General features: G+C 34.0%; 1 protein-coding gene across 2 annotated transcripts; it reads left to right on the plus strand.

The window, feature by feature from the left end:
- The first annotated feature begins 66 nt into the window (after positions 1-66).
- Positions 67-26,067, plus strand: LOC128549633 (uncharacterized). 2 transcript variants are annotated; one of them, XM_053526754.1, is made up of 9 exons: positions 67-198; positions 15,787-16,497; positions 16,843-16,911; positions 17,818-18,243; positions 19,157-19,202; positions 21,406-22,079; positions 22,588-22,757; positions 23,552-24,097; positions 24,282-26,067. In XM_053526754.1, exons 5-9 carry the CDS (start codon positions 19,165-19,167, stop codon positions 24,633-24,635), a joined length of 1,782 nt encoding a protein of 593 aa, XP_053382729.1. In that variant the 5' UTR covers positions 67-198; positions 15,787-16,497; positions 16,843-16,911; positions 17,818-18,243; positions 19,157-19,164; the 3' UTR covers positions 24,636-26,067. The 2 variants fall into 2 exon arrangements, with proteins under 2 accessions (XP_053382729.1, XP_053382728.1); XM_053526753.1 differs by lacking the exon at positions 67-198 and having other exon boundaries at positions 13,451-16,497.
- The last annotated feature ends 336 nt before the right edge of the window (positions 26,068-26,403 follow it).

Genomic DNA, 26,403 nt, shown 5'->3' on the forward strand with positions numbered 1-26,403 from the left:
TTGTTAGTAACTGGTTACAAATTTTGATTGAATGACGACAGTATTTATTTATAACGGTTTTATTTTCAGGGTATATTCCGTAAGTCTGTTGAAAACGGAATCGGTATGGCTATCTGCGTCAACACTGAAGATAATGATGTTGTCTAAGTATAACATACAGTCAAGGAGATTATATATACATCGTCCCATTAGGCTTTGGTAAGTGACTGATGCTTTACAAAACTCACCTGCTTTGGCAAAAACCCAGCCCACTTTCAAGCTCCGCCTGCCAATATCCTGCTTTAATGCTGTTGTGATAGTTAATACAATCTGTAAAAAGATCCCTTGGAAGCACAGAATGTAAACAAAAATAAAGTTTTGCAGACTCGGTTTGATGAGAGGTAATGAAATGTGCAACATCTCTCACACCCCTAGCACGGGCTTAAGCGGAACTCTATTACACATCTATTTAATGGATTCCAAAGGACCAGAAAATATAACAACACTGAATTAAACTATTGTCCTTTTCTATTATGCTGTTAAGTAAGAAATTTCGCGGTCCTTCCCATATGTGCTTTCTAGTGAATTTCCCTTTTCATGATTGCTTTATTAAAAATACAAAAAACTACAACGGGACCACTCCTTATAATTTCTGCTCCTACTTATATATATCTTTCTGTTCATTTCCAGGCACCGATTGCTGCTGAAGGATGTGTGCAGACCTCTATGAATCACGATTATCATAGATTTCATTTTCTTTTTTATATGCCTATACTTACTCTTAGATGTCTATTGGCGTTGCCTTTCGGTTGAAGGATGATAATAATTGCTTGGAGCTGACATTAACTTGACTTTGTTGGTTTACTAGCTGTTTTACCTGACGCGTTGTCTCCTGGTTTACTTTTGCAATGTCTTTGTTTTAAATTCCATGGTATTCAGAGTTGATTTAACTGTTCATACGGAACAACTAGAAATTGCTTCTAATGTCATAGTGCAAACTGAAGCCTCGACCTCTGCTGATAAGAAACCTACATGATCTTCTTTATTATCAAACGAACTAAATAAATACGTAAAACTACAGCTGGACCACTTGTCAATGCCGATGCCCGTGAATGTTTGCGAAAACAGCCCTTTCCTCTTTCAAACGACCTTTACAAAGTTGAAGTGTACGTTATCCTTTCTCCGCAAAGGCTTTTCTTTCAATTCTATAAAGTCGCTCGGATATTGCAAAGGTTTCTTACCTGACTCTCGTTTAGTTTACCGCTATTTAGTTAAACTTTTACTTACCTCACACTAAACGTGAGCATCGTAAGTCGCCGTTACCGGTTGAACAAGGTGAGTTAGTATCGAAATATAAAACTATTCTAGTTAAAGATGCGCACTGGATATCTTTTAACAACTTTCATTTGCACATGACTAGTATATGTCTACATATATGTCTACCTGGTTACTACCTTTAGTATATGGAATACGGTATTCATAGCTACCACTTACACAACTCTATCGCACTTATTATTATTCCCTGCCCTTGTTTTACCACACTCTCCTCGTCAATCTTCACAGAGTGAAGTATAATTCTTTACAACTGCGTAAACTTATCCATAAACCCTTGTAACATTTCGAAAGAAGATGCACACCACTGCTATGTTCTAACAGCTTTTTTAACAGCCATGAAAATTGGTTATTTTTACAAATGTGATACAATATAAACGTTTTCATCACTTTTTATGATATAATGAATAAAGTTTGGCACTCAAGTCAAACAAGTTTGGTTTCAACTTACCTACAATAAAACGAATATCAAATTTTACGCCCTTGGTAGAAAGAATTAAGTTTTAAATGATATATATTTCTATTCTTTAGTCTAAACTCTGAAACACAAAAGAATTTTGACCGTGTTTTTAATGATCATACTAATATCAAAGGTTCTAGTGTCATTATTTTATTTTCATACGTTCACAGCTATGTGACTATATACATTGATCTTGTTATATAAATTCTTCTTGTTTGTTAAGTGTTAGCTTCGTGGATACTAACAATATGAGATGATAGGGAGTTTAACAAATTAAAAAGATCGAAATTGAAAATCCATCTTTAGTAAGAAACAGGAAGATAATGCCACTGCCAGGGACTGTAGATACATACCTCTAAATTGATTGATTTAAACGCCACAGACTTTTAATGACGTTGCATTGTACCTATGAAGCCTGTATAAGGCAAACAAAAACAACTTATGCAAAGGAAGAATACGCCGACAGTACAAAATACTGTTTTCAGGTGTAAGATAAGTTAGGAACGCTTATGGCAAGCCAATTGTCCAATAATTATGTAAACCCCGGTTCACGGTCGAAAAACTAGGATTAACGATCGATAAACTAGGTTTTTCGAACGTAAAACTATGTTTTTCAAATACTAACCTACATTTTCGAGCGAAAACATAAGATACCGGGCGAAAACCATTATAGTTTACGCTCGTGAACCCAGGTTTACGTCCGATAAACTAGGTTTCTCGATTGAACTATGAATTTCGATCGTTAAACCCAAGTTTACGAGCGTGAACCTATATTTACTAGCGTAAACCTGGGTTCACGAGCGTGAACCATGATTTACGAACGTGAACCTATGTTAACGACCGTAAACTTGTGTTTATGACCGTGAACATTGGGTTACGACCGTAAATATAGGTTCACGCTTGTGAACATAGGATAACGACCGAAATTCATAGTTCAATCGGAAAACCTAGTTGATCGAACGGTAACCTGGGTTCACGTTCGTAAACTATGGTTCACGCTCGTAAACCAAAGTTCACGGTCGAAAACATAGGTTCTCGCTCGTAAACATAGGTTTACGGCCGTAAACTATGGTTCACGGCAAGTCAATTATCCAATAATTACGTTCTTGGTCGAAAAACTAGGATTATCAAATATTAACCTATATTTACGAGCGGAAACACAGGATAACGGTCGTAAACCATAGTTTACATTCTTGAACCCATATTTACGTTCGATAAACTAGGTTTCTCTATTGAACAATAAATTTTGGTCGTTATCCTAAGTTTACGAGCGTGAACCTTGGTTTACTGGCGTGAACCTGGGTTCACGAGCGTGAACCATAGTTTACGAACGTGAACCTAGGTTTACGACCGGAAATCATAGTTTTGTTCTAGAAATCTAGTTTCACGCTCGTAAACATAGGTTCACGCCCGTAAACCAACCTACGTTCACGCACGTAAATATAGGTTCATTTTCGTAAACTATGGTTTACGGGCACGGCCGTAAACCTAGGTTCACGCTCGTAAACCTAAGTTCACGCTCGTAAACATAGGTTCACGACCGTAAAGTAAGTAGTAAGTTAGTAAGTAAATTCTTTATTTATAGAGGGTGGCTCATTTAGCTGATGTTAATCTTCCATGAGGCCCTCTTAAGAAGAAAACACATAAATATACAGAATATAATGCATAATAAACATGAGTACATTGAAAATGCAAAGGCATGCACATATAAAATTAAAACAGATACATATCAGAAAACGAAAAAGAAATATTTTATGTAATTTTCATCCAGTTTAGACATGATGATTTAAAGCATTGTAATCAACGAGCATATTTAACTTCTAAAGGTAAACAGTTCCAAATAATCGGACCAGAATATAGCATACTACCTTTGAGGAATTCTGTGTGCGTATTTGGAATAAAACAATTCTTGTTTGTGTTTGATCGCAGAGTAAAGGAAGTTTCATTAGCTTGGGGTTTTTGCACGTACATTTCACAGATATAGTTGGGATGTAAATTATTTGCGATTTTATACATAAAACACGCCTTTTTATAAAAAAAAAAGTCGCTGATCAAATCGCTGTATTGACAGAGAACATAATGCCTGGTTAAAATCTCTATATTCCGGACCTAAAATGATACGACACGCTCGTTTCTGTAATAGTATTAATTTGTGTATATTTGAATACGTTGTGCTTCCCCATATGATAGAGCAATAGTCTTAATGTTGTTGTATGTAAGCTTTATAAAACAAAATTCTATAATTTGTGTCTAGAAAACTCTTGATTCTTGATAGCAACCAAATATACGACGACAACTTTTTGCAGATAGTTTTTATATGTGAATCCCATTTTAAATCATGCTGAATATAAACACCTAGGAGTTTTTCACCAGATGTTTGTCCAAGTATTACATTTCTATATGAAAGTGCAATATTATTAGTTTCCAAAAAGCGGCGTTTCTGTTGAGTTGTTATAAAAATTACTTTAGTTTTATCTGTATTTAACTGCATACCGTTTTCTAGGCACCATTTGTCCAAAATAAAAGGCTGTGTTTAAATTTGTTTCCAAGACAAACTTATTTTTCTGAACATCATAAAATGTTGTATCGTCTGCATATAGATCTGTAGATGATACTGTTTTACCGACTGTTATCGGTAAATCGTTTATAAACAAAATGACTAGTAAAGGACCTAATATGGACCTCTGCGGCACACCGCTTGTTATCGCATTTTCACTGTTTGACAGCGAGTTGTTTATTTGCACAACTTGATAGCGCTTTGATAGATAAGATTTAAACCATTGTATAGCGGATTTGTTGCATTTATATAATTCCAATTTTTTTAACAATACTCCGTGATCGACCAAATCAAATGCTTTTCTGAAATCAATCATCACAGCTCCAATAAGATATCCATCATTAATAGCTTTCAATCAAGAATCTAACGTCTGAGTAAGTGTTGTTTCTGTTGAATGGGCTTTGCGAAAACCACTCTGTTTATCATGTAGTAAATCAAAATTTGTTAAAAAACTCATAAGTGTATCATGCACATGTTTCTCAATTAGTTTAGATAAGGTAGGCAGAATTGAGATAGGTCTGTAATTATTTACATTAACAGGATCCCCGTTTTCATGCAATGGTTTAACCTCGCCTCGCTAAAGCTGCGATTTATAATAAATGCAATACTATGAGATATAAATGGGGCAGACATTTTCAACAGTCTTGGTCCTATATTACCTAGACCTGTTGATTTAGAGACATCAAGTTTTTGCAAAAAGTCTTGTACTTTAAAAGCTGATACAGGTGGAATGATAAAGAAATTTTCCGGTGGAACCTTTGAGTTAACAAGATTTTTAATACATGTAAAATCTGAATGTGGTATCGGATCTTTGATTTTTTCGGCAATTGTGGCAAAAAAATTCATTGAAATTATTTGCTATTTCTTGTGAGTCTGTTATTATTCGATTGTTAATTTAAATCTTTTGAATTTTGACTTCATCTTTATTATTTTTGTTTGATCCAAATTCTTTAAATATTTTCCAAATGGTTTTCGGGTCATTTTTACCTTCTTCAATTCTATTCTTGTATGAACATTTCCTTTGTTGTCTGATCATTGATAGCACTCGTTTCTCTGTGTATATAGCAGAAGTTTTATCGTGTGACAGTAAATCGCGCTTTCGTATTGCTTGAGATATTTCTGCAGTAAACCAGTCCGGCTGATACTTGCGTTTAACACGTTTGATTTGAAGTGGTGCATGTTTGTTTACTACTTTTAAAAATTCTTCACTCCATGTTTCTAACATTGTATCAACCGTTTCGGACTCTATAATAATATCCCAGTTTGTATTTAAAAGCTCATTACAGAATTCGTGTTCATTAAAATGCTTGAAATTACGGAATGCAATGGTTTCATGTGTAAAGCATGTAGTTTTTTTTATTTAGTTTTCTGTTGCAAAACCCTGGAAAATGATCACTATTTCCAATTTTAGGAACACTAACATCAGTTATAGTATGAGGCGAATTGGTATAGATATGATCAATTAATGTACTTGTTACATGTGTAACTCTTGTAGGTTCAGAGACTAATTGTTCTAATCCTATTGAATTTATATAATCTGACCAGTCGCTTTTAATTTGTTCGTTTAATAAATCCCGATTTACATCACCCAATATTATTACTTCTTTGTCTTCCTTGTAAATATTATCTACAAAGTCTTCGAATTTTTCTTTCCATTCTACTTTCGCGGATGGATTGCCGATACATCTGGCAAACAAGGAATGACTTTGAATTTTTCAAATATACCTCTAGAATAATGCATTCTATTTCATTTATTTCAAGATCTTGTCTCCGTTTTACATCAACATTTTCTTTAACATATACAAGTATACCTCCACCACCATTTCGTGTAACATTATCTCGCCGAAAAGGACCCTTATATTCCTTAATCTTAAGTACGCTGTCTAAAACGTCATCTGTAAATTTAGTTTCGGAAATACCGAAAATACCAATATTGTTATTTGATGACGTAAGCATTAAATTGATTTCATTTAATTTTTCACTACTATTTAAACCTTGAATATTTTGATGACCAATATTTAAACCTTTCTTTTTTAATTTTAAATCAAGAGTATATTCTATAGGTCTTCTATTAGAGGTAATAGAACACGTATCGGAAAGTGACATATTGATATTATTATCATTATAATCATTATCTGACTGATTAACATTGACCGAACCCTGCTGGGAAGGCTGCGGTGAAGCTGTAATTGATCCACAGGTGCAATTACGGACAAGTGTATCACATATCACACATAGATTATTTAATATATGAAAGCGATTTTTTATTTCATTATTAACACCTGTGTCAGATATGGCACTGTGGCCAATGTCCTATTTATTAAAGAAACAGTCTCTAGACATGTGTCCTGTGGTGTTACAGTTGTAACATTTCCCCGCGAATCTCCATGGGCGATATCGGCACTCCTTTGTTTCATGATTGTTCCTTTTACATATTGAACAGTGAAGAGAGTTCCCCTGCTGGGTTAATCCTCTCTGATAATTTCTAGAACTATGAAAAGAGTTTCCACCTTGTTTATATCCTCTCTGTTAATTGGTATTACGATGTATATAACTTGCACCCTAAACGTAGGTTAACGGCCGAAATTGATAGTTGATTCGATAATCCTAGTATATCAATCGTAAACCATGGTTTACGTTCGATAAACTAGGTTTCTCGATTGAACTGTGAATTTCGGTCGTTATCCTACGTTTACGACCGTAAACTTGGGTTTACGGACGTGAACCTACGTTTACGAGCGTGAACTATAGTTTACGACGTTATCCTATATTTTCGCTCGAAAAAATAGGTTAGTATTTGAAAAACCTGGTTTTACGTTCGAAAAATCTGGTTTATCGACCGTAAACCTAAGTTCACGCTCGTATACCCAAGTTCGCGTTCGTAAACATAGGTTCACGTTCGAAAATATAGGTTCACGTCGGTAAACCATGGTTCACGGTCGTAAACATAGGTTCACGTCCTTAAACATAGATTCATGGCCGTAAACCCATGTTCACGCCCGAAATTCATTTTGATTCTATAATCCTAATATATCGACCCTAAACCATGGTTTACGTTTGATAAACTAGGTTTCTCGATTAAACTAATAAAAAATATGAGTTTCGGTCGTTATCCTATGTTTACGATCGTTATCCTATGTTTACGCTTGTAAACCCCGGTTCACGCTCGTAAACCATAGTTTACGAACGTGAACCTATGTTTACGAGCGTGAACTTGGGTTTACAATCGTGAACCTACATTTACGAGCGTGAACTATGGTTCACGGCGTTATCCTATGTTTTCGCTCGAAAATATAGGGTAGTATTCGAAAAACCTGGTTTTACGTTCGAAAAACCTGGTTTTACGATCGTTAATCCTAGTTTTTCGACCGTGAACTAGGGTTCAGGTAATATTTGGACAATTGGCGTGCCATAAACGCTGCTGCAAGACCAGTCATTATTATATGTTAGTAGAAAATGGAATCAACCATCGTTTATATTTCAATAGTTTAGATCTTAGAAAATATAAACATATATTTTTTGTAATATATTTACAAATTGTGTCACCTACCATTTTAACTTTGTATTCTATCACTTTTACCGTTTACAACGTCTCGTAAGGATGTTATTTCTTAAAAGATAGATAGAAATTTGCAACTTATTTATAAATATATCGGGGACATGGCAATACGTTAACCCAGCTACATTAGATATTGCTTGTAGATTTATGATTTCGTCACTATTTCCATCCCTCATTTTATCATACGTCGCTTGCAGATCTATAACTTTCTTGATTTTACTATACTATATCATTAGTAATGAATGCGATATCTACGATGTATATCATATTTTTATTATCTAATATCTAGAGATTCAACCTGTTCCCCTTTTTTCAAAGCTGTTTAAAACATGTAAATTTTTAAGCGAACACTTTCTATCAATCTTAATCCTATCCTTGTCCCTTCAAAGTAAAACATGATGATACAGTCATTTTTCTACCAGTCCTTAAATTGTTTTGTTTGTTATTTACATATCTCTAAATGTTTGTCTCATACTTTTGTGGTATACACTGCTGCGTTAACATTCAAATATACCCCTGTAATAGTTAGTAATAAGTTGCACACCACAGCAACGTTTTACAGTTATTAACTTCACAGCCAGACATGATAAGTGTTTAAATGGAATAATTCTACAAAAGTGATAAAATATAAAACTATTGAGTACTTTTATAAATAATTACATACCGGCTTCTTTGTTCCGATGAGGTCTGTAAACACCTTATAGACCACTTAAGAGGTCTATAACAATTTCCAGACCTGTCCTTCCTCTACTGTTTACATGAAAATGACGAAAAATCTCAAGTGCCTGTAGCGAGAATCGAACCCGAGTCGATAGTCCATTGCTCTAACCACTAAGCTAAATTGTCGACACACTTACGCACTTGTCAGAGATTGAATTTAAAGTTCTGCTTAAGCGACCGAAACAATGCAGTAGAATCATGAGAAATCCGTGCGAGTCATTAAAGGTAAATTCGTGACTGACTCCGTAAATATAGTATCACTTGTTTCAAAAAAGTACGTTAAATTGAGAAATTTCCGACCAGTTTTACATATCTTGAAAACTGATCTAAACATGACTTAACTGTAAAGTTTTAACATTAAATTCTAAACAGGTCTTGATATTTGTCTGAAAGTTAATACGGGCATACGCTTCCGTCCAAGTGGAGAATGTTTCATGAAACAGGACATTTTATTTTAGAAAGAACAAGAAATATCTTTTAAAAAAGATGGTCGGCGCAATGCAACTGAAGCACAAGTTATATATGGGCAGAAACTTGTATTTTAAATCTTTTGGCAATGTTGAAAGGGGCCTCTGTGAAGTTTTGTATAAATGAGGACAGTAGTTCTGAAGAAGACTGTGTTTAGAAATTGCGGAGGGACACACGACGGACACCAAACGATCACAAGATATATATCTTTGAGCCTTTGGTGCTTAAAAGATGGTAACAGTAAGCAAACAGTATTGAAATAGGTACTATACTTTATTTCTGGAATTGTTGGAAGCAACATGAACCCTTACCCTACTTCAGCTTAATATCAAATTTGTCTATCATTCAGAATATGTACAATACTGTTTTCACCGAAAGATTAATTTAAAATTTAGAGTCTAAAATTTAACAGTATCGGACATTGTTGTTGCAGGTTAGTCATGATTTGCACTGGTTAGAAATTCTTGCTGTAATGCAGGGTAAGAGTTAATGACTGTATAAAACAAACCTTTTTGTAAAAACAAAACTTAATGAAAGGATCAATCACCTGTTGTTCAATCCGACTCAAGAAAAAAATAGTACCGTGATCTATTACCAACAATTTCACAGTTTTTAGGTAGTGGTAACTGGTGGGAAACTGGTCAAAGTACATTTCTTGTCTTTTGAAAAATGGTCATATTTTCCTGAATGTTACATATCATAATATATTTTGCACTGTACAAAGTTTCGTCGACCTGACAGTCTTTCATTCGTGTAAAACTGTCAGTTTCCTGGATTCTATACATGTATTTACATCCACAAGTATCTGACAACTTCTTCACGTGAATCAGATGCGGAGGACCAGAACGACTTTAAACCATACAATATTTGATGGTTTAAAGTCGTTCTGGTCCTCCGCATCTGATTCACGTGAAGAAGTTGGCAGATACTTGTGGATGTAAATACAAGTATAGAATCCAGGAAACTGACAGTTTCTAGTAACTAGTATATCTATAAATAAATACAGTTATAACCTATCTGGTGTTCAGGCGTGTTGTACCTCTACTTTATTTATTCTTAGTTGTTTAAAATATTTATTCAAATCGTTGCCATGTCAATTAAAACATGGCCTCGAACTACAAGCCTCTTAATTAGTTGAACTCATTACTTTTATTGTTAAGAAGACTGACGGTTTTAATATCTTCTCGATGGTGTGCGCGCAGTTTTTTTAGCACATTTCGTTGTCTTCTTGACGTGTGCCTGATCACGGTATATTACGATAGTATTTCTTGTGATAATGCAATGATAAATCTATATCCATACCTTTTTATACGGCAATGTATATTTAGGTAGCAAATAAAAGAACTAAATAAACTTAAAGTTTCTTATAGTTATTATGAAAAACAAGAGCTGTCACTATTGGTGATAAATGCCCCCAAAGTAGACCCAAGAATGCCATAGTTGTATGCGCAAAAAAAACACATATCATTTTGTGACATTGACCTTGCCCTAAGAGGCCTTAGTCATAAACGTGACACATCCCCTCAATATGGTTAATATTTGTGTATATGGCAGAGTTATGTACCAGACAAGAAACACATTTGACTTCTAAGTGTGACATTGACCTTGGAGCTAGGGGTCTGGGTTCTGCGCATGACACCTCATCTCATTATATGGAAAATTTATGCCATGTAATTTCAAATTCCCTTCATCAATGGCAGAGTTATGGACCGGACAAGAAACAAACCATGCTAACCTTTGACCTATAATTGTGACCTTGACTTTGGAGCTAGGGGTCTGGGTCTTGCTCATAACACGTCGTCTTAATATGAGGAACATTTATGCCAAGTAATTTCAAAATCCCTTAATGAATGTTATGAACCGGACACGAAACATACACTGTTTGCCTTTGACTTATAAGGGTGACCTTGACCTTGGGAGCTAGGGATCTGGAACATGAGCACGACAAATCGTCTCATTATGATAAACATGTATGACAAGTTGTTTCAAAATCGCTTTATGGATGGCAAAGTTATGGACCGGACATTAAACAGACCAAGTTAACCTTTGAACTCTAAGTGTGACCTTGACCTTGGAGCTAGGGGTCTGGGTTTTGCGCATGACACGTCGTCTCATTATGGTAAGCATTTATGCCATGTTATTTCAAAATCCCTTTATGGATGGAAGACTTATATCCCGGACAAGAATTTACCGGACGCACACACGTACGGACAGAGAGACAGTGTAATGTTTATATGTCCATCTTAGGGGCATAGAAACTTATAAAATACCATTCGCGTCAAATTCTGAGTAATTGACTAGACACACATTGATGATCTCAGAAAGAGACTATAATCTTCTGAATATTTCCCAAATGTGCACGGCTGTTTCCTGCAAAACAAAATGTAATGTCCTAGTTGCTGACAAATATATTTACAGGTGGTAGCAAGTTGGGCCTTGTGTTATATTAGTAGTATACGATAAATTGTAGCACATATTGTCTTGTTCCTTCTTCTAACTATTTGTTTTTAATCATACATACACGTTACAAACGTTCTTCGAATCCGAAACCAATCTGGACTATGTAAAACAAAGAAGCATGTAGGTAAGTCAGTTATCATTCTCGGAATAGGTCTGCATAGTGTTTATAGGCCTGTGAGGGATTCGTGAACAGAGCGAGAATCCCATTTTCCGTTTCTCCTCAAAGGAAAAATATTTGAAAGATTCCTCAGAGTACTTCATAATTCTGACTCGGAGTTCCGCGTATTATTGTTTTATTATTTACGCGGAATTTCGCCGAGTCACTTCACCGAGTTAAATTATACAGGTAACACTATAATATATAGCGGTATTTTATGGCTATTCCGCGTGTCTCCGAATCTGTAATAAACACTTAACTGGTCATTTCGAGTGCCGCAGGATGCTTTCTCGAAACTTTTAGGAAAAATTTGATTACCTGGAATGAAATTTTGTGTAATTTGTTTGTTCTTTTTACTTTTATTTATAAGCTAAGCATGCGACTGTGTGTAACAAATAAAAAAGTAAATTTATGTAAAACGGACTAAATAGATAAAAATAAATTGATTTCTTTCGTTGATTATTACTCCTCAGATAATTTCACGTATTGGGGGTGGTGGGAATACAACGTATTTTCTTGTGTAACATAAATTAAATACATGGGCTGTAAAATGAATCAAGATCATTTGAAAATTAGAAAAAAACTGGTATCGTTTATGCTTCAGTCGTTTAGATCATAAAAAGAATGTATATACATTTTTAAATATATATACAGTTTTTCTCACCCAGGGCATAAAGTTACATATTCGTTTTATCTGAAGTTATTATAAATATTAAACGTTTTTGACTGGCATTAATGTTATATTAACATTTGTTACATTTTTCATACAATTAGATGACTAATAATGTATTGTTTTACTTTAGAGGCAATAGTTCATTTTAAATATTTACTTGTTGACACTGATGTTGCCGTACTTTGAAAATGGGTGTGGTGTACAATTCATTTTGAAATATTACTGTTGTATACATATACATTATCTAGTCACTTCAGAAAATGATAATAGCTTTTTCTTCACTTGGGTGTAGCTAACAACACATATCTAAATTAAGTAGAGCCTAGAGGTTCGTTACAATGCCTAAAATCATTCACTTTATAAAGTTTAAAAGATAACGTGTCCTTGACTGAGGAACTGGCTGGGAATAAAGACCAAAACCTCTCGCTTCCTAATTTCCTATATCACTGAGTTTCTTTGCAATTTTTATAGCTATAAGCTAGCTTTATCTATGGAAATTATTCGCTACACTTTCTCACTGTATAACTTCAACTTGTAAAACAATATCTGGTATGAACTAAGACTGTATACTGTTTTGATATAATACCGCGCGGTTACGTTGATTGTTATACAAATTCTTTTTCGAATGTATGTTGAAACATTTGTGTTTTTTCGAAGTTGCTATGAGTATCAAAAGTCTGCATTTCCAAGCAACGTTTTCAATACTTTCACTGCTATCTTGCGACCAAACATTAGCGCACAATATCTGTACCGCTATTTTTATACGTGTGTTTATAGCTTAGCTTGGTCTAATTATGTTTAGCATAAAGTGTTTCAGTTTTAACTTAATCACTTAGTTCAACAGAGTTTATTTATACTTGCCTGTCTTCAAACTAAAGAAATAAGGATAATACTTAACAAATAGAAAATGTATTTCATATTAAAAAAAAACTCGACGTCAGTAGAGAGCAAACTTATTAGTATAGTATGTATACCTTAGAGAATGCATGTAAAAATTTAAACATTTTTTTCTTAGTCCAATAAGGGCCATAATGTGATTTTATTTCTTCTAATAATTATCTTATTTGGTTATTATAGTGTGTGTGTGCGCGCGCGCGCGCGTGTGTGTGTGTGTGTGTGTGTGTGTGCGTGCGTGCGTGCGTTCGGGTTAAACGTCTTTTTCAACATTTTAGTGATATAACCGACGGTGTCTACTTGTAGCAGCAGTGAGCACAATGCCCAGCTTTATAGTGCTGCTTCACTGAAATACTACGCCATACACATATGACATGATACCCCACCCAGTTACATTATACTGACATCGGGCTGACCAGCCCTAGCACTATCCTCTTAATGCTGAGCGCTAAGCGAGGAAGCTACTAAGGTCATTTTTACATCTTTGGTATGACGCGGCCAGGACCGAACCAACGCCTTCCCGCACTCGAAGCGGGGCTGGTTATAGTAGGTTTGATTACTGGAATGCAGTGTGTAAAGTTACAATCCAGTACAAGTTTTAAGTTTGCACGAGTCTATCTGGTTCTTCCCTTGTTCTATCAGGAAAGCGTCTTTTTTTTGTTTCCGCGGTTTGTTCCTTCGATTCCGGAATATTAATATTATGAATATCTGGCACTGATTGTTCCTTTGATTTAACTTCACGATATGATCTGCATGACGTCTCTATTTCTGATTTTCACTACAAAAGTGGTCCAGTTCTGTTTTAACTGTAGCAGGTATCGCCTTTTGGTCTTTGTTACAGGAATCTCTAACTAAAACACTCTCACCAGTCTCGAACTGTCTCATTTGTTTGTTATCAAGCCAATCGAATTGCATGTTTTGAACCGTATCCTTGATACTTGATCTGATGGTATCTAACCTGGTCCTTAACTGTCTTCCAATACACATTTTAGCTGGTGTTTCGCCTATACTAGTATGTAGAGCATTTCTGTAAGCTATGGTGTCAGTACAATGATCCTTTGTCATTTACGGCTGATTTCATTACTCACTTGAATGATTGTGCAAATCTTTCAACCAATCATGATGTCGCTGAGCGATAAGAAGCTGAATAAAATCTGGAAAATAGATCCCTCGAGAACAAGGCAAACAGTGAAAATTGCAGACTCGGTTTGATTGAGTCTGTTCATGAGCAGTAATGAAAAATACAAGTCTTATGTCGTATTCAATTACTTTCACGAAATTCCTTAAATTGTGACGATTGAAAAGGACCACTATTGTCGCTAAATATTTGCTTTGGCACTCTGAACCGGCCAAAACTAGTCCCTAATACATCAATAGCGTTGTTTGCATTTGTTGAATTCATCATTTGTACTTCCGGCAATTTAGAGTAAGAAGATATGTCCTCATTCTTTGTCAAAATAGCTCGATGAGGTGGGAAATTTTGTGTATTTATTAAATTTAATAGTTTTCTTGATAATTCTGTTGTTTTAGTAAGATTTCTCGACATTTATTGCACTTTCTATAGGCACATGTGTATGCCTACGCTTTACGACTTTATGGCGTGTAGAAAAGTGTGCATTCTGAGATTTGGATGCTTTCAAAGTTGATGAGAGTATATATTTTCTGAAATTGTATGGCTTTAACATGTGTTGCTGTACATATGGGGAGAATATTTGGAATCGCGGCGCATATATTGGTAATCTGTGGTATGATGTCAAAATTGACATTTGGGAGTTATTTCCCTACTTATATTTTATGTTTATATATTGACATTTTTGTAGGTTTTAGATTTTGATGTTGGCAAAGTGTTTTTCTATGATTGAAAATGGAACACTTTCTATATGCAGAGTAATCACTTGTCATTAGCTGAAACGTATTCAGAATAAATCAATGCAAACAACTTAAGTAATGAATGTGGATTTGATTGACTCCAATTTTTAAGTTTTAAAGTAAAAAATATTAGCATCCATTTTTCCACTAGCTCTTTAGGCATATCGTCGTTTGTAGCTATAGGTATTATGCATTTAGAAATGTGTGACTTATATTCTTTTTATGATGAAATGTGACAAAAGTAGTAAGCAGCTTTGACGTCAAAGTCGCTCGAGGGGTATGTAAGATACCTTTTGCTACTGCATCTTTTTTTTTGACAATAAGGGAGATAATTAATAAAGAAAAAGGCAAACAAGGAAATCTTTTAAGTGTACTTATACGTAAAGTAGAAGCCGGACTCCGATTGAAAATTCCAAATAAATCACTGCTACATGCTTTGTTTCTGCCTGATGGGTCATATTCAAAATAAATCAATGCAAGCACCTTAAGTAATCAAGGTGGATTGATTAACTCACATTTTAAACTTTAAAACACACGAATATTACCATTCATTTTTCCACTAGCTCTTTAGGCATATCGCCGTTTGTAGCTATAGGTATATGCAATGATATCTAATCAAAGCTGCATCATTTCTGATTGTACTGTATTATGCATTTAGGAATGTGTTACTTATATTTTTATGACGAAGTGCGACAAAAGGAGTAAGCAGCTATGACATCAAAGGGGCACGAGAGGTATATAAGACATCTTCTGCTACTGCATCTTGGCTTTTTAACAATAAGGGAGATACTTAATAAAGAAATAGGCAAACAAGGAAATAGTTTAAGTGTACTTCTACGAAATGTAGAACCTGGACTCCGATTGAAAATTCCAAATAAAACACAGCTAAATGCTTTGTTTTTGCCTGATGGATCAGTCAATGTTGATATGGATACCTGGGATTTATCGCTCTTGTGTAACGTTGCACTTCATTTATTTGGTAAACATCTCCAGTCATATGAACGCAATGCTATACAATGCATTCTGAAGCACCACGAAGATGTGACAAAACATAGCAAGTTTGCGTCACTTGACTATATGACATATACCCATAAATTAAAAGAAATTGAAATGTCAACGTTGGATCTTTTGTCTGGCCTCGGTACCAAATACAACTTTGAATGCAAACGAATGTTACATTCATATAAACTTGAAAACCTACATGTGAATGCTACGCTCATTGAACAGCTGAAGAAGAAAAGCACTGGAAATAAAGAAATCATACCTACATCAGAATCATCCTTGCGGAGGCAGAAAACAGGTGATGAACAAATGACAGTGCTTGAAGAGTTCGACAAACAGTCGCGTGCAACCGCAAACGAGCTTGAGGGTATACTTGCTTTATATTTAAATATTTTTGTATTAAATTAAACATTACTGAACGAAACTTGCAAATCCATTTATTGTTGTCATTCTTCTGAACGATGAAATTAAGATATTGAATGAAAACGCAAAGAAAGAATCTCTAAAAGCATGCTTTAGCATATCAAACGCAACCAGAGTCACTAAACATTGTTACTAAACAACTATGCTATACAACATAGAATGTAAAGATGAACAGTTGATTTAAACGCCATTACATTTTCATAACGTGTTGATGAAATTAGATGAAACTACATCTTGAAGTTATGACAATCACTAGAACTCTGACGTATTTAATTCTTATTTTTTGCAGAAATCCGGAAGATATCTGGAATTATACAAAAAAGTTCGGCCAACACAAACAGAAAACTCTGTAACGAAGGTTAAATGATTATCTGTATTCTTCAACATGAACATTAAAATTCTAGCTTTTTATCAGAACTTACATAAATTTTCATTTTATTCACCTGCTTTGTTCAATCTGGTGTTTCAGGTCATTCAGGACAGAAAATAACTTTTAACTTTAAAGTCCATTTACTTTAGTTTTATTTCTAATTTAATCATTTGACATACATTTATCGGCAAAAATCATGATGATGAAGATCCGATTACAAAATTTTAAGCTCTTCTCGAGCTGTGTTTCTGAAATAAACGTATTAAAACAAATTTTGAATTACCGTTATTAGCTATATACATAAAATGTTTACTTCACAATAGCAATCTGAAGTGAAGTCTTTTTCAAAATGAAAGTATTACTACCATTATTTTAGATAACATTTTGGTCTTTTAAATTTTATTTCCTCACAAATAGGATAGTTTTCCAAACGAACCAACAATGTGAGATATTCTTACCTTACACTGGTTGTATCACACTAGTAAGGGACTGTCTTATGCTCCTAAGCTCGAACGTATTTATCCCTAATTTATGCTCAAGTTCTCTAAGCGCCCCCCGTATTTTGTTTTAAATATAACCGTCCATCTACGCACTTAATGACATCAGCTGTATGACATCACTTTATAATGGTCTGGTACATAATTCCAATAATGGCTTTATGAAATATTCAGACACTCAGTAATAGATATATAGTAGTAGCCAGAACGGTGGGTAAATTAATCTACTACGCCAGTTGATATATCAGATTCTTGGTTTGATGTTAAATTAAAGCCATCGGTTTTACCTCATGTTTGACAAATATTGTCATCCGTTGAGATTTATAATCTACACAACACAAAAGCATCTTAAAGTTTCATACTGTATGTATTATTAACCTTTCAATATATACTTCAGACATCGAAGAACAAATAAACATTCAAGGTATGACGATCGTGTCGACTGCTCGGGGTAATGATCGTGTGTTAACTGCGATTAAAGCAGTTGCTATAAGCAAGCAAAAAACCGAAATCAATTCTGCAGAGCCAACTAAAAGATCCCTTGAATCTGCGATTCAGACTTTACTTGACCCGATCATGAAGCTTGATGGTGTGATGATAACTGACGTTATCCAAAAATGTGTCATAATGAAAATGAGATGCAAAACGGTTAACGTTGTAAAACAACTGCTAGACATTCAGAACGACCCAAAGTGACAGGACCAACTGCAAACGGTGGCTGACATCCTCCAGGAAGATATTGGCTGTAAATTCGAAATATCTTCTCATGTAACTATCGATTGTTTGAAGAAGGTTCAGAAGCATTTTAATGATGCTAAAAAAGGTGAATTTGAAGTTATTTCTTCATAAATTGTAGTATTTATTTACAAAATGTATAATAAAACCATGAGATTCGAATTCGACTCCCACCATTGCAACAAACTGGGGGTTTTCAGGATTTAAATTCTAATGATAAAATGCATCAATGGTCGTCTTACTAGTGATAGAAATAATATTTGGTATATTTGATACTTTACATTTAAAAAGATATTCACATCTTCGTAAGAGGGTTGATTGTTGTTGTTGTTTTTAGGAATCAAAGTCTGGTGAAAGAAAATTATCAATTTATAATAATTAACAGTTCTTTTGAGTTTGGCATTCAATACGAATTTGTTTTGTTGTGGTTTTTCCTTCAACAATTTTTTCCCATCATATTGATGGTATTTTTAACATTTTTATCGTTGGTTTTCATTTAAAGCATTTATTGCCGCAGCGGCCCGGGTTCGATTTCCAATTCGGGCGTGATTTCTTTTTAATGTCATATTTTTAAAGGTAGTTTACAAACAAAATCCCATGTTCTTATGTCCATAATATGACGAAACTTGTATTCTAAAATATTTAGCCAAAATCTAAGTCCAGTCACTTTTAGCCAAACGCTTGTTGAAACAAGTCCTCTGATTGGTTCAAATTTATGGAAGTGAAAATAGCAATATTGGAAATTCGATTATACAGAAAGATGAACTTGAATGGGCTGTCATCAGATCTATCGAGAACTTTAGTCAGATTGCATTTGCTATTGCACTCAAACATCTTATTTATTGTACGAAAGTGTAAAGTAAATACGATTATTTCCATTAGTCGTAAAGTATTATTGTAAGATGTTTTGAACGTTTTGAATCAATAATGACATTGCAAATTTATTAATCGTGATCCGGTTTAAATTAACATGCTGAATGTATTTTGCTTGCTCTTTACAGATGTTGTCATGGACAAAGGAGATAAGAATGAAAAAGATTACGAAAGGTCATTATGGTCTTTTCTAAATTTCTAAATTTTCTAAAATTACAGCATTGTATTGCTTCTCTGGCAGTTCTTCTGAATCTGAACACAGCTTTTAATATAGAACTGTCCGTAAACGTTTGTTAGTAGATTTTTGTGTAACAGTCTGCAATCCGTGTCCATATCATAAAGATTATAACTACCGAAGAAACTCTAGGAGAACAACTCTTGATGGACCAATTAACTGAAGCCAACATAAAACATTGGTCAAAAGTGAAAGAAACACTAAGTAGGGTCTTTCCCCACGACTGATCCGACAGACGAAATATGACTTACATTTATTTAAAACTCTTTGTATTCGATATAACACATGCACACTTTTCTCATGAATTAAACTGACAATTACTTTATAAGGTGTGCTGAAGCCCTGCTAGAAAGTTTAGTAGTGCATCAAATTAAAATAAAAGAAATTTTACGACATTATGAAACGTTACCTGAGATTTCAAGTTTTGCTCTTTTATTTAGAGTTATTTTTGTTCTCATTGACGACACCATGGTTTACACAAATTTGAAAGATCTATATTCTTAGATCTAAAATGTATATCCAACATTGAGAAATTCCATAAAATGTTAAATTGGTATCACATATTTGTAACAACATAGGTAGACTGTTTTTTTATTCATCACTTCAATTAATCATTTTGAAAGGGTTTCTTAAAGAGAATTCCTATAGTTTTTTTCCTTTCATAAAATGTTTTTAAATTCACATATATGATAGGAAAATTTGAGCTGAAAACAATGAACAAATAAGAACAATAGGTCACCAGGCTGGTTTTTGTGAAAAATTGTTTTGAACACACCCACTGTTGCTGAAACTGCCAGCGATTTTTCAACATTTTCATAATTTTCTGCTTTTTTATAAATACCAACCAAAATATACATCCAGGCAGCACAATACGGTTTTTTCTTTTTACAGGTTTTATTATATACTTATTTGATATCATAGTCATATTTGTAATACTCTATCCTTACAATAATGGGTACAAGTGAAAAAAAATATTGTTTCATATTTACTTTTGTGATTTTTTTTCAATGAAAAATACCCATAGTGAAGAATATTTTTTTAAATTTAAAAAAAAACTCTTTCATAGAATTTTTTCTTTTTCTTCTTGTGTACAGATAATTGTATTGTGAGCATAAAAATGGCTAAAAATGTACGGGTCACCAGGCTAAATTTTATGTTAAGACCGCTAGAATACAACACCTGTTCGGACGGAAATGGCGCGAACCTGGCCAAATTGATTACATGTATGTCTGCTAAAAGTTAAAAAAAAGTTTTAAAAATTCTTAATTCTTTCTATAATTGAATACTAAATAATCTTGAAGGTGATATTGTCTTATCAGTACTAAGTCAATTATCTTACATTATATGAACAACACTGTCTTTGTACTAAAATGCGATGTGAAAACACAACCACAAAAATAGCAAGATACCTGTCAGGCATGATACTTGTCAATACAACATAAACCAGTATCAACATTTGAATACTGATATAACTTATCAAAAATGTTATTTCATTCAAATTCCTCATATTTAAGATTGTCTGTAACATGTTTCAACAAATGTTGACTTCAGTTCAGTTTTCCATAGAAAGTGTCGGCTGCGCAGAAAGATGCGCAAAAAAAAACTATAGGAATACCCTTTAAGCATTTTCATTTTGAAGCATTCTGACTGTTCAGGAGTAATTTGAGGCAAATAGTGTAACACAAAAAGTCAATGTCATGAAATGTTATTTTAATATTTTGAGGCAATGGATAGGAAATGACACGCATTTTCCGTGTAATTATACATTCAAACGCAATTCGACATTCTCTGGACGTAACAGTAGCTTAACACAATTATTCCTTTCCATGAAAAACGAATAAATGCTGTAAAATCATATGGAGAATACGTAATTTAACGACTTTCGTTACAGGTCCACTACCTTAAATTGACCCTAGCTAGATAAACAATTAATGGCCTGTGTGTCTTGAATTTAGAGGTATGTTAGACAGGATAATCGATAGATTGCTATGTATTAATTAGCCATGAACTTTGCGCCTCGTGTGACCAATGCCAGTCAAAATATTTCTGTTATAACAACCCTATTACGTAAATGTAGTTTTACTCTGCTAGCTGATTTAAAAATTTTCTGGTTAAATATAACTGTGACTCTTTTTAATTCAGTTTTAGACAGGGTATATGGAACACGTTTGTATGTTACTCCGTCCCTTTGTCCTGTTGGCCAGGAATAAAACAGGCTCAGAGCGATATAAAAAACCTGCTAAAGTTTTGTACCGATATCCAAGATGAGCTGGGATTAGGACACACGGGCGGAAACAGAACTGTAGAATTACAGGAAATTTATATCTATGCCGAACCGAAATATGACATTGGATTACTGCTACCAGTAAATGGGAATATTACAAAGAAAGGTGAAATACTTCTAAATGTATCAATAAATTCAGATGACGCAGAAAAACATTCCAGGGAAAGTACAATAGAGGGGATTTTGATTTATCGTAGCGTCGCAAGTGTGATTAAATCGCTAAAAGGTCCATATATGGTTTTGTGCCGAACTAAGAATAATGATCGTTCCACAACAAAAAAGAAGTTCAGACAGTGCTGCATAGAAAAACAGAGAGAAGATACGATTATGAGTATGCATTTGGAAGTATGCGACCTCATTGAACGAATAGTGTACGAACCACTCATTGCTAAAAGCATATTTTTCGGACACTTACTGAATGCTCAGCATTTGGTTTACCGAAACAAAAGTTCGGAAAATAATCAACTAAATGTTACTGACAACAAACCGTCTGACGACGATTCCGCTGACGTGTATTCAAAAGAACAAAGAGGTAAATATCAGACGAAGTAAATGTCAAGCACCATTTAGAATTACCCACGTAATAGTTGAGGAATATGAAAGCGAAATTCGTAAAAGCATTGTTTATAATTTTATCAATGGTTTGTATTTACATAAATATATTATATCTTTTGAAATTTTCAAACTAATATTTGCCAGCATGTATTTTGTCAATTCAAAATACTGTTTCTGAATTATAGGACGGAATTTTGATACATATATTTATTCTTTTTCTGTTATTTAGTTATGAATAATAATACAAATGTAGAAAAACATCATCTGTTCCTATAGCATGCTTAATTTAAGGTTTAATTACAAGACTTTAAACAATCATCTGTGAAAATATAAAGGACAATACACAGAGACACGATATCTTTTAAATGTGTATTAAATGTGAAATGTTATAGTTCTTCAGCGTGCTTACCGAAATTGTTTATGGAATATTTTAAGCAAGAAGCTTTGTAAACACATGCAAGTGTTCTTTGAAACATTATTTGCAGAAGGAACAAGAGTATTTGACGAAAGTGTTATCAAACAGATAAAACTTAGAGAAGGCGTCATTGAAGACTTGTTCGGAGAAATGATTGCAATGATCAACAACAGTTCAATACGGGAAAATGATGTCATGGAGCTGAAAGATTATAGACAGAAAAGACAAACGGATAAAATGGTAACCTGTTCTTAAAATTTTGTAGTGTCGACGATAAGCTATAGTAAGCGGGTTTCATTTCGCACAAATTACTCCTGCGTTTTAGTGATAACTTTGTTCGGTCACACTTCAAAAAATAATATAATGTTAGTTTGTAATGAACGGTCACACCTTGAACCACAAGGGCAGACTGAGACGGAACTCTTTTTAATAGGAACACTGAACCCAAATGACAAGAAATATTTAAAACACTAAATTTATGTACGTGGCGACCTTTTAACAGCCGCCATAGTCACTTAAAACTACTTAAGCAACGTCTGCAGGAGTTCCAATCGAGGAAAAATCTGGAAAGTAGATACCTCAGAAGCAGCGAAAACAAGGCAAACAGTGAAAATTGCAGACTCGGTTTGATTGAGTCTGTTCATGAGCAGTAATGGAAAATGCAACACTGCCCACGCCCCCTAGCACCGGCTTAAGCAGTATTCAATCTTCAAATCTAAATGAGTTGAATTCAATGATCCCGAAGGACCAGAAAATATAACAACACTGAGATGAAGTCGGGGCGACGTTTTACGGCCGCCACACAGCACTTAACACCCGCTGTTGAGGAAGTCGTCATCAAATGCGAATTTACGAGAGAATGTCTATGATATGATATGATATGACACGATATGATAATATGATATGTTATGACTTGATACGATGTGATACAGAGCTCAACGGAATGACCTTCAAGTTGTTTCTTTATATTTTTTTTAACTCTCATTCAGCAAAACGCAACAAAATGAAATTACATGTTTACTTTTAATTTTTAGATTTGCAGGATGCTGTTTGACTTTGAAGGAAATGTCATAGGATGCGGATATAGACTTAATACATTTCATGTTAGCGTGCAGAAATTATCCAGTTTGAAAGAAAACGATTATCGCGAACAGCTCATAAGACTTTTCCTGAAAGGTCATGGTATTACTGATGTAAAATTTGACACTGTATCAGAAGACATAAAGTATTACAATCACGTCGGCGCACAGATTGGTGCAGGAAATGAAACATCAGAAGGCGTAAAACGTGGTACGCTTGGATGTTTTGCAAGATTTCAAAGAGAAGGATCAAATTCAATATGTGCATTGTTCTCTAAACACGTTGCAATTGGATGTTCCCGAATATTTGTTAACAATGGAGAAGGTCAGATTTTCTTCGGAAAAATTCTATATGGTATGAAGAATGACGGAGGATATGATATTGCTGCTGCTGTTATAGACAACAAACATATTTCAAAGTGTAATATGAGCTTCAAAACAATTGAAAATAGACAAGCATCTGCAAAATTATATAGAAAAGTCGATGGCATAAAATTAGAGGTAACTTCTTGTTTATTACAACAGAATGAGCAAGTGACATTGGCTTTCGAATCGTAACTTTATAGTTTGCTTAAATTCTTAAACTTATCATATGGAGCTACCAGTAAATGCTAATTGTTTTATATGCCTCATCTTTTCCAGATATATTACCTTTATGTTTTCACAAGTTTATTTGCTATCACAGGGACAGACTATTTACCTCTGGGGAGCCAAATCAACACCTGGAATAGGAACAATAATCTTTCCGGAATTTTGCTGTAAGGAAAATCCAGAAACTACGTACATAATACTAAAAGATGGATCTTATAAAATAAATATGCCTGATGCGAAACTAGCCCAACCTGGTGACAGTGGTGCCATTGTCTGCATGAATAAACCAGATGAAAATAAAGTTTTGGCCATTTCTATGTTAATGGGAGAAAGAGTCCTCGAAACAGAAACAAAGTCCGAATATATGTCGTTTTATCTCTGGGACGGAATGCAGCATCTGTCTAGCAAGACAAAAGGTATTTTCCACGTGGAAGATGTTCATTCGTAAACCTCTGAGCGACATGCTACTCCTAGGCAAAGAATAAGAGATTGTGTTTGAAGTGAAATTCGTTCATGACCTAAACTAAGTAATAATTGCTTTCGTCCTTTCTACAATAAGGATTATCATTTTTTTAATGTTTCACAGTGATTCAAATAGTTGTAATCAGAATTGCCACATTTTGTCAGGCAATGTGTATAACATAACCTTTTCTTTGAGCTTTCATCTAAAAGGTTAATGGTTATTTAATGTTACTTCGAATTCTATTTAGCCTCTTCCTGCGCATAATAAAGCTTGGCATAAGGAATAGGATAAACCAATCTGCTAAACGGTTCTGAAATATTCATAGCCATTGGAGATAGTTCTATGTAGTAGAGGTTTGGACAGAAAATTTCTCCCGATGAACATTGAGATTATTGTCTAGGCGGTATGGGGGTGGAGTATTGTGGTGGTGTTTAGTTCAGGTAAATTGTGTCCATCTGTTCCTAGATACACGTTATCTATACAAATTCATTGTATCCACGTGATCCAGTTATCTTTCAGAGAGAAATCAAAGTGTTCATTATAAAATTGTTCTATGCGGTAAGGGATGGATAAATAACGTTGTGGCATTTCACGAGTGAACACGTGTTACTGTGATTATTACATGGAAGTAAAATTCAGCTTTATTTAATGACAAAAATATGACTATTTCAAAATATGCACATCAGAAGAGTACACAGCAACATCCATTATTTTATCGTAATTGATGCATGACCTTTGTTACGTGTGCACAGAGAGCTTGTGTTTCAATTAAACCCATTTATGCCTTTAAAAACTATTTAGCATGTATTAATAGTTTTACATGTATGTACAAAAAGATGACATATATTTTCGCGAATTGCGGTTTTATTGGTGTAAATCATTTTAAAGGTCGTCATGTGTTGTAGTAGGATGTTTTATAATTTTCAAGTTATGCTTTTTAATGTAAATGTCATGTTCAAAAATATTATTTCTAATCAGTAAAGGTTGTTTTCGAACATTAAAACATGCTACAGACCATATACATAATACAAAATGTCAAAATTACCCTGTAAAATTTTTTTCTTGACGAATCATTATATGTTGAAAATATAAAATGTTTCTATTATCTCCCTTGTGACTCTTTATAATGTTGTATGATATAAGTAGTTTTATATATATTAAAAAGAAAATGAAGGAAAACGGAAACAGTTTTTCAAACAGAAGATGTTTAGCACTGTAGATCTTTATATTAAATATGCCCTGAATACCACATTATTATATCAAGGCACGTTTGACTGTTTTCTGTTGGTAAAAGTATTTTTCTGAAAGCTTGCTTATTTGTTTAAGTCGAAGAATGAACTAAAAGTAACAGCTGTTTTAGATTTATGACTTATTCTAATCTTGTACAAATGCAAAACAACAAAAATATTCAAATGTTTTAATCTTGTTTTAAATTATAGTCCTTTGTTTTAAAATTAAGTCTTCACATTCTAGAAGTTGGTCGCTTCTCATTTATTTTGGTTAGAAATTTAGCTAACATTGCCAAAGAAGCGAGTTTTACGACCTTCATAATTTGACAAATACTTTTTCTACAAGGCATTTTTTACCAGTTTTATAGTTTGATCCGTTTGAAAGCTTGTACAAGTTTCCATCTGAAAACAAATTACGTTTCCAGATTGTCAGTAGTCACACATTTATCATACCATGAATCAAAACAATATAGAAAGAATATTTGCCTCTCGTCATTTAACTAAATACAATTAAAGCTATGGAT

The sequence above is a fragment of the Mercenaria mercenaria genome, chromosome 16, assembly GCF_021730395.1.
Source record: "Mercenaria mercenaria strain notata chromosome 16, MADL_Memer_1, whole genome shotgun sequence".
Lineage (NCBI taxonomy): Eukaryota > Metazoa > Mollusca > Bivalvia > Venerida > Veneridae > Mercenaria > Mercenaria mercenaria.

Coding starts and splice junctions, on each gene's coding strand:
- LOC128549633 (XM_053526754.1), top strand. CDS start 19,165: ATGGACAAAGGAGATAAGAATGAAAAAGATTACGAAAG. Junction 22,080..22,587: donor GTATTCAAAAGAACAAAGAG/GTAAATATCAGA, acceptor CATTATTTGCAG/AAGGAACAAGAGTATTTGAC. Junction 24,098..24,281: donor TCGATGGCATAAAATTAGAG/GTAACTTCTTGT, acceptor TTGCTATCACAG/GGACAGACTATTTACCTCTG.